The sequence below is a fragment of the Astyanax mexicanus genome, chromosome 20 (genome assembly GCF_023375975.1).
Source record: "Astyanax mexicanus isolate ESR-SI-001 chromosome 20, AstMex3_surface, whole genome shotgun sequence".
NCBI classification, from domain to species: domain Eukaryota; kingdom Metazoa; phylum Chordata; class Actinopteri; order Characiformes; family Acestrorhamphidae; genus Astyanax; species Astyanax mexicanus.
Genome location: NC_064427.1, coordinates 1,039,991 through 1,055,110, shown reverse-complemented (window position 1 = coordinate 1,055,110; position 15,120 = coordinate 1,039,991). Strand labels below are relative to the sequence as shown.

General features: G+C 38.8%; 1 protein-coding gene across 3 annotated transcripts in view; it reads right to left on the bottom strand.

Annotated features, from left to right (window-relative positions):
• Positions 1-15,120, bottom strand: part of ttc28 (tetratricopeptide repeat domain 28) — a 243,305-nt gene that overhangs the window by 157,082 nt on the left and 71,103 nt on the right. The window contains exon 1 of one of the 3 annotated variants that reach the window (XM_049468571.1): positions 1,786-2,842. The exons of the other annotated variants lie outside the window; for them this stretch is intronic. Coding sequence (XP_049324528.1) covers positions 1,786-1,812 — 27 coding nt within the window. The 5' untranslated portion in view covers positions 1,813-2,842. Of the gene's footprint in view, positions 1-1,785; positions 2,843-15,120 lie in introns of those variants that run through there. 3 annotated transcript variants of the gene reach the window in all.

Genomic DNA, 15,120 nt, shown 5'->3' with positions numbered 1-15,120 from the left:
AGCTCTTTTCCAAATATGATAACTGTATCTTTCCACTTCAGGCTTGGCACTGGGCTCAGCCATTGGCTTGGCTTGGATATATTTGGTGCTTGAACCCTTATTTGAGTAAAAGCTGCTTTAGTGTACAGTACTTCTACTGAGCAAGTGGATTTTAAAGTATTGCTGAGCAGTAGATTAAATAATCAAGGCTACTTTCAGGTCTCAGATCTTCATAATCAGACTCACAATCTGACTTATTGACCAAGTATGTTCACATTACTGTAATATACAGACTCAAACTCAAACTATACACATCCTGTAAATTACACACCATATACACAGTGTACACTAGAGCTGCACAATATTGAAAAAAATGGCATTGCAATTATATTATTTTCTGCAATATTTGCATAACTAAAAAAATAGAATCCAGTTCATGACCTGTTTTTGCTGGTAGCTGGATTTGGATGGCCTACATTGTTCTCTTAAATGAGGGTGGTTGAAATACTGCTAATCCAGGCATTACACATACTCTACACTGGGACAATATACCTGGTTAACCAGCTCCTGACCAGCAAAGTGAATTTTGCATTTGATTTATTTTCTAATTCAATTATTTGATCCTGATCAACCAGCTTGGTCTTAATCTTCATGGTGGTTGACCAACATGGCTTTGCTGATCATGCTCATCACCCAACGTGATCTTGCTAGTCAAGGTGGTCAACCAGCATGGTGAAGCTTGGTTATACAGGTGGTTTTAACCATCAAACTCATGTTTTTTGGTCGACACTATCAGAACAAAAAGAAATTATTTTGACTAATCGATTGTTTCAGCCCTGATTAATAGTAGTGCACTCCAGTAGTGAATCCCAAGCCCTCAATCTTTTAGAATTTACATTGTCGATTATGTTGACTAATCGCTTAACACATAAGTAATAGTAGTTTAGAATCGCCAATGTCAAGTATGTTGACTAATCAATCGCTGCAACCCTAATTAATAGCAGTGTAGAATCAGCAATCTCAATTAATGTGACTAATCCCTGCAGCCCTAAGTAATAGTGGTTTGGAAATGGCTATGTGGATTATATTGACTAATCACAGCAGTCCTACGAAACAGAAGTTTAGAATCGACACCGTCGATTATAGCGAATAATCGCTGCAGCCCTGATTAACAGTAGTTTAGAATCTGCATTGTCAATTATGTTGATTAATCGCTGCAGCCCTAATTAATAGCATTTTGGAAATGGCAATGTTGAATATTTTGACTAATCACAGCAGTCCTATGTAATAGAAGTTTAGAATCATCACTGTTGATTATGCTGAATAATCGTTGTAGCCCTAAATAATAGAAACTTAGAATCTGCATTGTCGATTATGGCGACTAATCATAGCAGTCCTACGTAATAGAAGTTCATAATCGACACTGTCGATTATAGCGAATGATCACTGCAGCCCTGAGCAATAGTAGTTTAGAATAGGGAATATCGCTTATGCTGACTAATCGCTGCAGCACTAATTAATAGTATTGCGCTCACTGAACATCAAGCCCACGATCCTTTATAACTGACACTGTCGATTATGTCGACTAATCTGACTAATCGTTGCAAATTAATTTATTGCATAAATATTGTGCAGCCCTAGTAAGTTATAACTTGCACAGTATATACACCCTTTATATATATATAAACAGACTATTTATCATATATAAGGACAGTCTGAGGATATATAGCTTAGAGAAGATCTGAAATAAAGAATAAGACACGTCGGAAAAGTCAATAGGAATAAGTGAAGAAGTCCAGCTCTTACCTTCTTCCGGGGCTGCCATTTCATCATATTTGTACCGAAATATGAACAGCATCAAAACATGACAAGATCAGAGATGAGCAATTCCAGGCAGCGGACTTCCAGCACGCGGCTGCAGCAGCATTCTTGCCCGGCTCGGTGCGCCGGAGCCCCGGGTAGCGCTAATCCAGCGGCACGGTGGTGGGGATGGGGATGGGGATGGGGGTAACGCTGAAAACGTCGATAAAACTTTTCCCGTCTTTTTTCCTCCTTAAACTGGGTTAGACTGGGCTTGTCCTCCTCTACCATGGATAAAATCCAGGCTGTTGGCTGGGAAGTGCCATGGGTCTGGAAAACTGCTGTTTTCCTCCTTTATCCTCCTTTCTTTATTTTTATTTTCCACTGAATGTGAGTTTATATATTTATATCTGTATCAGTATCTATAAATATAAACATGCGTTCAAACCAGCGTCCTTAACTATTACAAAGTAACAACAGCTAGTTAAATTAACTTAACTAGCGTCCATCAATACATATATATATATATATATATATATATATAAATATATATATATATATATGTATCTATATATAACCTTATAACGTTAATCTACTGAAACTGAAATCTACTCAAACCTTAAACCCATATAGAACCTTAAAGAAACGCGCGTTAAAAAGTGCAACAAATCCTCTGTTCGCAGTGAATCTTCTCGAAAGCGCAGGATAAAGGTAGAGGAGAAGAAAAGTGAGGCGTGGAGAAACAGTCCGTCCACTTTTCCGCAAAAACGAGCGAAGAAAAACCCGAAAATCGCAGTCCGTCTTAAACGCAGATTCCAGAGAAGATGCGTAACTCCATAAAATCCCGAGCAGAGTCAGAAACACAGAGAGAGAAAAGAGAGGAAAAAGAGGGATAGAGAGAGGGAACAGCGCAGACAGATGCAGGGAAAGAGAGAGAGAGAGAAGGAGAAATAATGGAGGAAGAGAAAGAGGAGAAAAATCCCTGGAATTCGTGTCTGAAGGCTGAGTTGGGAGGAAATCCTGCAGATCTGAACTGCACTTCAGTACTAATGACTCCCTCCCTCCCGCTCCTCTCGCTCCTCACAGCCGATACAGCAGCAGCAGCAGCTCCGCAGGGTCTTAGCTTCCACCCCACACCAGATCATACTCAGAGATCTCAAATAATACAGTACAAATACTTAATACATTACTTATGTAGAAACTTGGGTTACCTTCACAGCACATTTCTGGAGTTGGAAAACCTGGAGATAAGCAAAAATGTGTGAAAGTGTTCAAATGTGTGAGTTTATTCTCCAACTTAAACTACAAGTTGAGTTGAGGGAAACTCTTTGGAGGTGTAGAGTTTATTTCAGAGTCTATTGTAATGTGTTGAGGAGCGTGACTGAACTCTCTAATGGGCGTGTCCACCAATCCCAGCTCACCATCAGTGTGTAGTCTTCCTTACATGGGGTGTTTCATTATACTTCATAAAATGGTTGTTTTCCTAGCTACCTAATATTTTGTTGGCTATAAGAGCAAGTTACCATATTCTGCACTGTAAATTGTGCAGTGCTGGCAATGCACTGAGAACTGCAGTGTTTTAAAATAATACAATGTTTTTTTAATAATATTAGTTTAATAGCACACATTTTTGCATTAACACTGTGAAGGAGTTGAAATGATTCCAGCTGAGTGCTGTATTTTACTCTAGATGAGATAAATATTTTAACTCCCACAGCAGTTCAGATTTAACACCAACTCCCAGAAAAGAGTTACTTTAACTCTGTTGTAGTGTGTATTCGATGGTCACGCATATACACTAAAATGAGTTGATATTAACTCTCAGGGAGTTTATTCCAAAAAACACAATTTGTGATGTATACTTTTACATCTTCACACAATTATCTGAACTTTCTTCTCCTTACATATTAAAAATAGCCTCATTACTCCTGTTTCATTTCAGCTGGTTTTCATTCCGGCTTCTCATCGTTCTATAAAACCCCTATCCAGATAAATCTCTCCATCCAGATAGAGTGTATTTATCTGATTGTGATTGGATGTAGAGAAGTATAAACATATACCATTCAGACTCCCTCATCTCTGTATCCATTAGTATTGGATGGTGCTCCATCATTTTTCTCTAGACAGTCCTATTCTATTGGCAATATTGGTAATATAGTGAAAAAAATATTAGTCTTGTTTCATATCACAATATTTTGATATGCAATAACTGCATTGATTTTCAGAAACACAGTATTGATTATTATTATTTATTAATTTAGATGTAAAGATTGGTGTCAGAAGTGGTTAATTCACTAGATAATAATAAGCAGTGTTGTACTCTGTTGTTGTTAGATCCCGCTGTTCTGACTGGATACAAAGGATAAAAAGTAAACTTTTCTTTATACTTCATATTTATTTATTTCGTATGATGAGCGTGTTTCTATACTATGACACTTTTTCTGATATTTTCTGATTAAAACAATCACAATATAGCGTGTTGTTTACAGTATCGCAGTATTATTATCATATATCAATTTGTGACACGTGTATCGTGATACGTACAGTATAATATCGGTCAGTATTAGGTCCAGTGGGTATAATTTCAAACAGCTGAATGCTTTTATTAGAAGGGGTGTTCAGAAACATTTTGACATATTTGTGTATTATTATATAATAGTGTATTAATAAGAACAAGCATCAGCCACCAAAACTATCCATCCTTTATTACCGATACCATCCAAAACACCCAGCAGAAACTCATTTTTTCCATCTGCCACAGCAGTTTATTATGTGTTTGGCCCGTTTGGACATCTGTGGTCCAGAGTTTGCCCGACGGCGGGGTGAGATGGACCTCCTCCAGGGTCTGGGTCCACTTATTTGGTGCACAGCCGGGCTGGAATGGAAACGTTCGGCTTTGTTCAAACAACCTGAGTTTGTTTTAATTAAACCAAACCGGTCGAGTGTGAACCAACCCTGCGTCTATATCCTCAAAGGTATAGGCCGATCAAGCAGAACATTATGACCACATGCGCTGCAGTTACACTGACTAGCATGATGGTGGTGGTGTACGAGGTGTTAGTGTGTGTTGTGCTGATGGTACGAGTGGATCAGACAGTGCAGCAGTGCTGCTGGAGTTTTTAAACACTGTGAAACTGGTGATATTAGCTAGTATGTTAACATGAGCTTGAAATGAAAAGGATGCAACAAAGCTAAAGTGCTGGTAGACATATACAATAAGAAAGTAGACAGTAACATGACTATGTTATGACATTGTCAGAGGTGTAAAAACTATTAACATACTGTATTTTTTGCACTATAAGTTTTTAATGGTCAGCAAGAACGTCATTATTAAGTACTGTTAATTGATGTACGCTTATTGTAAAGTGTTGTATACAGTATTTTTGTATTATCTAAACTGTCTTTGTGTGTTTCTCTGTGATGGTTAGACTCTATCTTTCTATAACATGTGTTTGTGAGCTTCTTTTGGAATCTCCTGCTCGTCCACGAATTTCGTCCAACACCAGTTTGTTTGCTTTTAAAAGGGCAGAACAAATACCCGTGTCCTGCGTCTCCGCCGATAACAGCCACGGGAAACGCGACACCGGTTCTGTGGGCTTTGTTTTATCACGAGTTGCCTTTAAAGATTGATCTTCTTGGCTGTTTACTTTGGTTTAGGGTGCTTAAGAGATTTGGAGCAGTCCCTTTGTCTCCGCCTGGCAAATTGCCCTGAGCCCTCAATAATATTATCTTCGGCTCTGATTTCAAAAGGCGCAAATGCCACCCTAAGTGCTGATAGGAGGACAGAGGGGGTATAATATTACATATTACCCTCCTCAAATAACCCCAGCCTCCCCTGTTCTGAGCTGATGTGGATTATTTACAGTGTGCGCTACAGTATAGCGCTCGGATTATAGTGTCTGGCTTTATTTGGCTTAATTTCTTAAGTGTTTATAAAATATAAAAAGCACGAAAGCCGTAAAAAAGATCCGTCCCTCGTTTTCACATCATGTGTACACATTTTTCCCTTTTTTTAAAACATATACACACATATATACACATATATACATATATATACACGACCGGCACAGCTGCTCGGGCTCACAGCGGGACGACGGCCGGCCGGACGAGTCAAACCGAGGACAGAACCTCGAGTGTCAGAGCTCAGGACATTAGCAGATGTGATTAATATAAATGGTCCTGAGATGGTGACGCTCTGCTCTGCTGAAGCACAGATGTTGAGGTTCAGCTTTTGTGTGAGATGTTAATTTAATTTAGCCATTATCGGAGACAAAAAAAGGCTATAAGGGATAATTCCAAATTTACACGTGTTTAACCCAGACGTGGCTTCAGCTGTGTCTGTCTGGTTTCTTTTATGGTAGAAGAGCAATCAGTATCCAATCAGCATCCAATAGGAGCGTACGATTGGATGATGGGTTCAGATATTTACATTAACTGGCAATCAAAGCAATGACAATGACAAGTATCAACAAAAAAAATGATAAACTGAAACAGTTCTATCATATTTAGTCCCTTTTCTGGTCTGTTCCTTTTCCTTTGTTACCTTCCCCAGGTGTTCCTTGTCTGTCTCTCTCTCTGTGTGTGTGTGTACATACTCACTTTGTATCAGTGTTCTTTTGTCTGGTCTGGTCTGACATGTTTCCATGTCAATTTAAATATACACAATGTTCTTTAGCTTGATTTGTTGGTTTGTAGTTTATCTGTTTTGCCAGTTTTTGTTAGTTTTTTCAGCTTTGTGTTTGTTTTGTATAATTTTTATAATTCCATCCGCCTCAACCTCCAAGCTCTACACAGTGACAGATACACTGACATGCCACAGGTGTCCAAACTGTTGACTTGTACTGTATATTAGGTTTCTGCTGAGTCATAGCTGTAAATTTTACAAAAATAGATCATTTGTTTGTCTGTTATGTTCCACTATAGGCAATAGAAAAAAAGCAGGTGTATTTATGCCAATACTTTTGTCCACATATCACGACACAGCACACCAAAAGAGCAGAGCGATTGAGTTCTGAATGTTATTCAAACAGCTTCTTCCTGTTGAAGTAGGCGGTTCTCGGCCACATTATGCCCTGAAAAGCCCCAGACTCTCGGGCAGCAGGCTGGCGTCAGGCTGGTGTGAATATTATAACTGTAATATGTATGATAATGAAAGCTTTGGGCACGGGTGTGTAAAAGCAGGTACACTCTCAATAGTCACCTTGGGTTTTTTTAAGCAATTTCTCATAATTTCAGAAGTTGTGAATGATTTTACAGCTCGTACGAGATGTGAATAACTTATTTCACACATTTCTATGAATCTGTTATTCGACAGGAGCTGTGTTTTAATTTTAACCTGTAATGATGTCTTTTGGAGCCAATTGGCATTTACTTTCCAAGCGTTTTATTATGAATACGTTTATAAATAGTTTACTGAGTACCGTTGCTGACCGTGTGTATCCCTTCATGATTACAGTTTACCATCTTTTACTGACTACTCAATATATTCAATATACTGAAACATAACCCATGTATTGTGATGAAAATCATGGTTACAATCCCACTGTTCTGATTGGAGAAATAGCTTTTTCATTACTAATAGTTTATCACAATATATTGAATGTAACCCATGAGACAAAATATCAATATGGCAATATATATCAATATATCAATATGCGGCTTCAAATATCGACATTTGATATTTTTGGCATTCATATATTTGTGTTTAAATGTATTTTGTTCTGTAAGCTTATGTTACATGTTTTAACAGAAGCAGAAATCTATGTTCTAATGTATTGCAATTTTACAACATTGCAAAAATAATATACACACTTGGAAAGGTCATTGCACTTTGTTGTACACTGTTTCATATTGGTTGTTAAATTCTGTGAAACTGACACCAATATATATATAATATAAATTATCTAGGAGTATTTTATTGTCTTCAGTAACACAGATGTAAGTATCATAGATAAATGCCTTTGATTTATCGAGTATTGCAGAATTGCAATATCACGATATATAAATGATATAAAATCGTATCGTGGTAATATTTTGCCAATACATTACCTTTGTTACTGAATATTCTAACTGATGTTCTAATAATAGTGTTTCAACAATAAGAGAGTAATAATTAAGAAATATATCAGCTTAAAACAGTGTTTTTATAACTAATCCTAAAAACAAAGCAATTTAATGAACACATTTACTGAATATGAATTTTTGACTCACTGTCCTGTTATAAATCAAAACTATCCTGAGAGTTTTAGCTGTTATTAAGTTATAAAGTTCCTCTTATCTAAAACATGCAGTATAATACACGTTCAGTATACGTTCTGCAGAGCTTCATCCAGAACCGCCTGGTCCTCCTCGGGTCGGACCCGGGTCTGCTTTCTCAATCAGTCTTGCACAGGAAATCAGTGCACAGCTTTTTTTAGCTCCTGCGCTGATTTAGCAGCAGCGCTGCATCTGGGCTTCTTATTTTGGCGTAGTCGGTGAACGCGTGAGAAGAGAGGGGGAACGTTAGAGAGAGAGAGAGAGAGAGAGAGAGAGAGAGGCTGAGGGAGATGAAAGCCATGAAACCAATAAACCTGTGGTGTAGAGAACGCGAGAGTAACGCTGGAGCAATTACACTCACTGCTACTTACAAGAGCTTCTCTCCTCTCCTCGTTTCTAATATAGAGGTTTTCTTTCAGTTCTACTGAAAAACAAGAAGAAGAGACTTTTTTAATGGATTGTCTGAACAGGAAGATCATATACTAAAAAAAGGAAAGAAGCAAAGAATAGATAGAAAGAGCTGAAAGATGATAGTGAGCTAAAAATGACAGGATATACTCAACTCTCTCAGAAACCTCTCTCTAGGTGCATTTAAAGAAGCAGAATCAAGATATGAAAACAATTAAAGGACACATATTACATGGAATTCTGTAGTAAAGAGTATAAAAGTGTTTTATTTCTCCACATTAATCTCCTGATCTAAATCTGATGAACTGAGATGGTGGTTTGAGGTGATTTAATTGGGATGAGCTGGAGCTTCACAGCGTGAAGGAAAAGCAGCAGCTATTGTTCAGCACCTCCAGGAACTCCTTCCTTCAAGACACTGAGAAAACTATTCCAGGTGACTCTAAATCATGAAGATAATGAGATTAAAATCTCATTCTCAGACTCATCAAGAGTCTGCAGATCTGAACTCTAAGATAGAACAATAAAAATATAAAGTATAAATCTAACATATTATGGATTCTTCAACACTAAATATAATTTAGCAGACAGTGTTCCTGTAGAGCAATCTAGTCCTCAATATTAAATGTACAATGACAAAGTCCCAATCAACCTTAATTCTTTTTGTATCTGTCCCTACTGTCCAAAGAAGATATTTTTTCTGGGTTTTGGATTAAATTTGGACTTGTCAGAATCTCAGACTTCCAAGTAAAAAAACGAATAAAACACACACACAAGGTTTCCAGATTTCCTACTTGAATAGTGAGGAAAGCATCACCAACCTGGGGGAGTAATGATGGTGATCGGCGATGTCTGGCTAGAATTGTCCAAATAAAAAAATATCAGTAAAAGGAAAAAAAAACAAAACATTTTAAACGAGAAGAGATGTGTCCAAACGTTCGACTGGTGCTGTATAAAGTACAATATACCGACGTTTAATTTGGAGATTTTGAGTTGTTTTTGCACTGGTTTGCTGTTAACATCCTCAGTGGATATCCAGTCTGTGTAACACAAATCCAGACAAATTAAATCAATTTGAAGGGGATTGAATACTTTCGCAAGCCACTTTAAGGTTTATACCAAGGAGACACATCAAGTCCATTACCTGCTGGATACAATTACTGATCCGCTCTCTCTGTAAATCATTCCGGACAGTGGCAATCAATTCGGAGGATTCTCTGGATTGGAGCTGGGTTGCAGGGTGACTGGGTGGTTGTCGAGGTGTTCGCTGGGGGTTCTCGGCGCCGGGATCAGATGGGGACGGTCAGCTGGTCCCTGCCTGCCAGTGAGAATCAGCCAGGGGTGAGGAACCGGGAGGCAGGATGTGATTGAGTTAGTGAGGGGATTTTCGAGGGTAGGGCCACTGTTGAACAAAGGCTAATGCTTCTCTAAATCCAATTGGCTGGAGGTCAGGGGCGGGCCCCGGGGCCGCTGTGGGCGATCTGTGTGTAAGGTCAGTGTATATCTAATTTTGAGAGGCAGTTTGGGGAGTGCTTTGAGGGACGGAGTCGATCCCCTGAGGGTAATTCAGCTTCAGCTGAGAGAGTATCTCTCTACTACTGAGTAAAAATCTAAACCTCCTCCTCGCTGAGGACCAGAGAACGACCTGAGGAGCTTTCCTCATCCTCACATCTCCATCCATATGTTTAAGAAATATATAATAGAGATATACAATACAATATATACTGTAATAGCAGTGTAAGAATATATCATTATATTGAAAGTATCAGCAAAAAAACGCTATATATGGTCTTGCTTAAAGTATCGCAACATGTTTTAGCCTATTTATTTTATTTTCCTCTTTCCTTTCTTTCCTTGTGTATCATTGCTAATTACTTAGTAATTATCTAAATGTGTGTATAAGAAACCTTACTTTTTAATAATAATAATGCTGTTGCCAGGAGGTACGTGGTTGCCAGGTATGCAAGTATGGAAACCTGAAGCCTTGAAATCCATCTATAAAGAGTAATTTCTGTGAGTAGAGATGGAGTAAAACACCAGTAAATATTGCCAATGTGTTTGTTCAATAAATGGAGACAGCTTAGAGCCCAGAAGGACTACAAGACAAGATATTGAGCTGCTACTTTTCTCCTGAAGAGGTCAACACTGACCTGCATTATGTACTAAACTTGATTTTTTTGGGCATAATGAAATCATTTGCGACATTACAATAAGGAAACCTCATAGAGCCACCCTGGCTCCACCCTTCACCCGTTAACACCCACCAGAGCCCCGCCCACTAGATCAGTTGAAGAAACAGTTCCATTTCGGGTTGCTGGTTAAAAAAGACCTCACACAGTACACAGCAGGATTAGCCAGCAGACTTCTTCTGAGGGAGGGATCTGTACACTACTGTTCATGGCAAGTAAGCAGATGAGGGAGATATGAGGGGGATGTAAAATGATGTCAAATAATAATGAGTTTTGTGCTTCTATCTGTAGCAGTTAAGCATTAACTAGCTTCGTGTTCGTGTTTGGTAACGTATGGTAAATGCTCAGTGTAAAGATCGGGGCGTGGCCAGCAACAGCTTATTATTTGCATAAAAGCGACCAAGCCTTAAATGGCTCATTCTGAAAGGGACTGAAACTTGTAAGAATAGAGCTGGTGAGATATGTTTATCTTTATCTTTATGTGAGAGTGACTTCATGAACATGTTTTGTATAGAACATTTTATACAGTATTCTAACTTCTATTCTAACAGGTATAATCAAATAAATATACAGGTCATTTGAGTTTAATCGAATCCTAAAGAAGCTCGTGGTTTGTGTTTAGGGTGAGTATTATACAGCTTTATACAGAGCGAGGAGACCCTGTGGGCTATATAATCTCAGTTCCTAATTAATGTAGCTCCTCCTATCTCTACACCACAGCGGCTCTATCTACAGGCAGCAGTGCCAGCGTTCCTCAGCCCCCCAGCAACCACCCCTCAACCCCATAACCCTCAACACAGAGGAGTCAGCCACCTCTGCTCTAAACAACACATACAACAATACCACAGACCTTTCCACAGTCCAGAACAGTCCGTGCAGCTTCTCACCGCGCCGCTATAATAACTAACTCCTCCTCTCTGATGATGATATATAGTGTTTTTCAGCAGCAGCATCAATGAACCACTGCATCCATCACTGTTACCCCGGTGGGAGGGGGGTGGTCAGGGGTCGGGGGGGTCAGGGGGGTCACACCGGGCTGTAAGGTCCACTATGACCACTATATATATGTATATATATATATATATATATATATATATATATATATATATATATATATATATATATATATATATATATATATATATATATATATATATATTATTAAGCATCGTTATTGCACTTGCAATAGTAACATCACAAGACGTGCAATTTCACTTAAGGCAATTAAAATCTCTTGACACAAGAAGAAATAGGTACACAGCGCTGTCTCTGTGTCTGTGTGAGTGACAGGCTATTGCTGCCTGAGAAGCACGAGTGGGAGGGGGAGCACATGGCCTCCATCCACATGGTTGGGCACGTGCTTGTAAACGTGAGCACTTGTGTGGAAAGCTGTGCTCCTCAGTCCAGCACAGTTTTGCAGCGCAGATATTTCCAGTTACAGCTGAATTAACACTTTTAATCCCAGAAAAACACAAAACTTATCTTATTTTCCTTTTAAAAAGCAATTTAAATGCCTGATTGAAGGGCCGATTACTGTTGTTTTGCTGTTTTCCTCGGGAGCTTTGAGAGCTTGTCGCTGACTCTGCTCTTGATTGGTTCAGACGCGAGACCAATCAGTATATCGCAATATACGGTATCATCGAAAAAAGAACATTTGCAATTTTACCATTTTCCAATATCGTGCAGCTCTAGTGTAAATATCGATAATAAATAGTAAAGTGATCTATCAGATTATGAAGGAAAACATAAAGAATCATGTAGTAACTTAAAAACTGTGTTAAAAAAACCAGAAAAATACAGTATAACATAGTTAAAGTTTCACACATTCTTCACACATTCAGAAATAGAACTCCAATAACTCCAAAAATGTCCTTACCATAAGCACACTGACCAATCACCAATCAACCTCACTCACAAGATAACAGCAAAAACCCTTTTTCATGCTGTCCCATGACTTTTGGCATATCAAAATAAGACCACACAATCTTCATTTACAGATCAGTGCCTTAATTAGCTTTAGCTTAGTTGTATATTTTGGCCAAAAAGTTAAATTTGTGTTTAATCTGACCTGACCAGTCTCTGCAAACACCTGGATACGATGGTACACATCTATACCATCGACGCTTATCTATTTATAATGCTCTTTGATCTTTATTTTCACAGATTTTCTTCAGATTCACAATCGAACCAAAGGAATCTGAATTTTGTGTTTTTGCTTTTATCCAGAAAAGATGCCGTTTTTAAAGATTCAGCAGCGGAAGCCGATCGTAGCAACAGAACCCAACTGTGTCCTCATTAGAACAGCATCTTTCATCTTCATGTAAACCTGGAGCTTCTTCAGCACAAGACTTGGATAAAACAATACACAATATATATATTTAAAACATGGCAGCAGGAAATATAATAAATCATCTGTAGGTATCATCTGTAATCTGCAGACGAATCTTCCACGCTTCATCACTGCACATATAAACCCCATAATTTTCATTTCATATTCTTCTGTTTTGCAGAACTGGCATAATTAGGCTCACGGATGAAAGTTGTATGTTGCAGCGTGGCACATCCCCTCATTTACAATTCAACAGTTTAATCAATAATTTATAACATGACAAACACTCTCTCTGTGCCTTTGAGGAATATTGGGTTTTATCTCCGTTGGCTCATTGCATGATCAAACCAGAAAAAGGGTGTGACTATTGAAGAGAATAAACTAATGAAAATGTGTTGCTGAAGTTTTTGTTTTTTGAGCATTTTCAAAATTCACACACTTAGATTAGAGAGAAAACCTGCTTTAACTCACAAAGTAAATATGAGAATTAGCATTTCTTGCTTGTGGACTCCCCCACTAAAAGATAAACTTTACACATGCATTTCTGGACAAGCTGAGAGAGATAATACAAACGTGTCACTAAGAGAAAGTGGGAGGAGCATGTGTCCTGGAATGGAAGAGTAATATTTCATGATTTTACACTAATTTACAGTGCTGCCATTATGATCAGGAGATCGCCGGTTCGAATCCCTTTCATGCAGCTTGCCATCAGCTGCCGGAGCCCCGAGAGAGCACAGTTGTTCTTGCTCTGTCTGGGTGGGTACAGTACAGTAGATGGCGCTCTCTCTTTCCCCTTAGCACTCCTAGGGTGATGTGGATCAGCACAAGGCTGTGTCTGTGAGCTGATGTATCAGAAACACAGAGTCGCTGCGCTTTCCTCCAAACGTTAGCGCTGTTTTGCTACTCAACAGCAGTTGAAAAAGAGGTTGAGTCTGACTTCACATGTGTCAGAGGAGGCGTGTGCTAGTTTTTTTAACACTGCAGGTGATGGGGCATCACTAGTGATAGGCGGAGTCTTAACTGGCCTCGTAAATTGTGGAAAAAGTTACCAACTGAGTTGTTCCATCACGCTGCATTCAGTCTCAGGCTAATGAGGTGAACATGGTACTACAGTATATATTCATATAACGAATGAGGAACGAAACTCAAGAAACTCCAGTCGCAAAATCAAACTGAATTTGACGGATTTAACAGCAGGCTTGGGTTCATTTTTCTCCCTCCCAATTTTCACCAGTCATGATAGAGACGTTTGATTAAGTCCCTTTTATTCCCCACCCCTCCACCCCGTCCCCTAACAACCAGTGCTCCCAATTACTATGATGAACATGGGCCTGTTTATCTACAAAGGGGCGCTACTTATATAAAAACGCTTTATACGAGGAGACGCCGAGCCTCTAAAGCTGTGTTTAATAATTCATCTGCACTGGATATTGATGAAACAGAGTCCAACATGCTGTTTAAATCAACATGGCTGTTAAAAAGCAGTTGGGTTTCATCTGTACCCAGATCAATAATAGCATAGCACAGAGGAGCCACAACACACTCCGCTGCAGACAGAGCGAGCGCGAGAGCAAGAGAGAGAGAGAGAGACAGCGAGGGGGCGGGCGAGCGAGCAGGCCTGTGTGGTCCCCTGGTGTTGGCAGAGATAACGACTGTTTCAGCTTTGTGGCGAGTGTGTGTGCACAAGCATATAATGGTGTATATATAGTGTATACGGGGAGTTGAGGACTGGGAACGCTGCCGTTGAGATGAATCCGCCATAAATGGATAAAGAGGCCGTGGAGAAGAGCTGATTGGTCCTCCTGAGTCACATGGAGCCTCACGGAAACAGATGCTTAAAAATCTCTTCTCAAAAAAAAAAAACTTCTCAACACAGTAAAATTCAGCGTAATGATGTGAAACCACATCACGTTTTAATACGATGGTTAAAAAAATTGCTACATACACTATATTATATACAGCTCTGGAACAAATGAAGAGAGCACTTCAGTTTCTCTGATTTTGCTATTTATAGGTTTATGTTTGAGTAAAATTAACATTGCTTTTTATTCAGAAAATGAGAAATGGCTGAAATAACAATAAAAAAAGATGCAGAACTTTCAGACCTCAAATAATGCAAAGAAAAAAAAGTTCATATTCATAAAGTTTTAAGAGTTCAGAAAT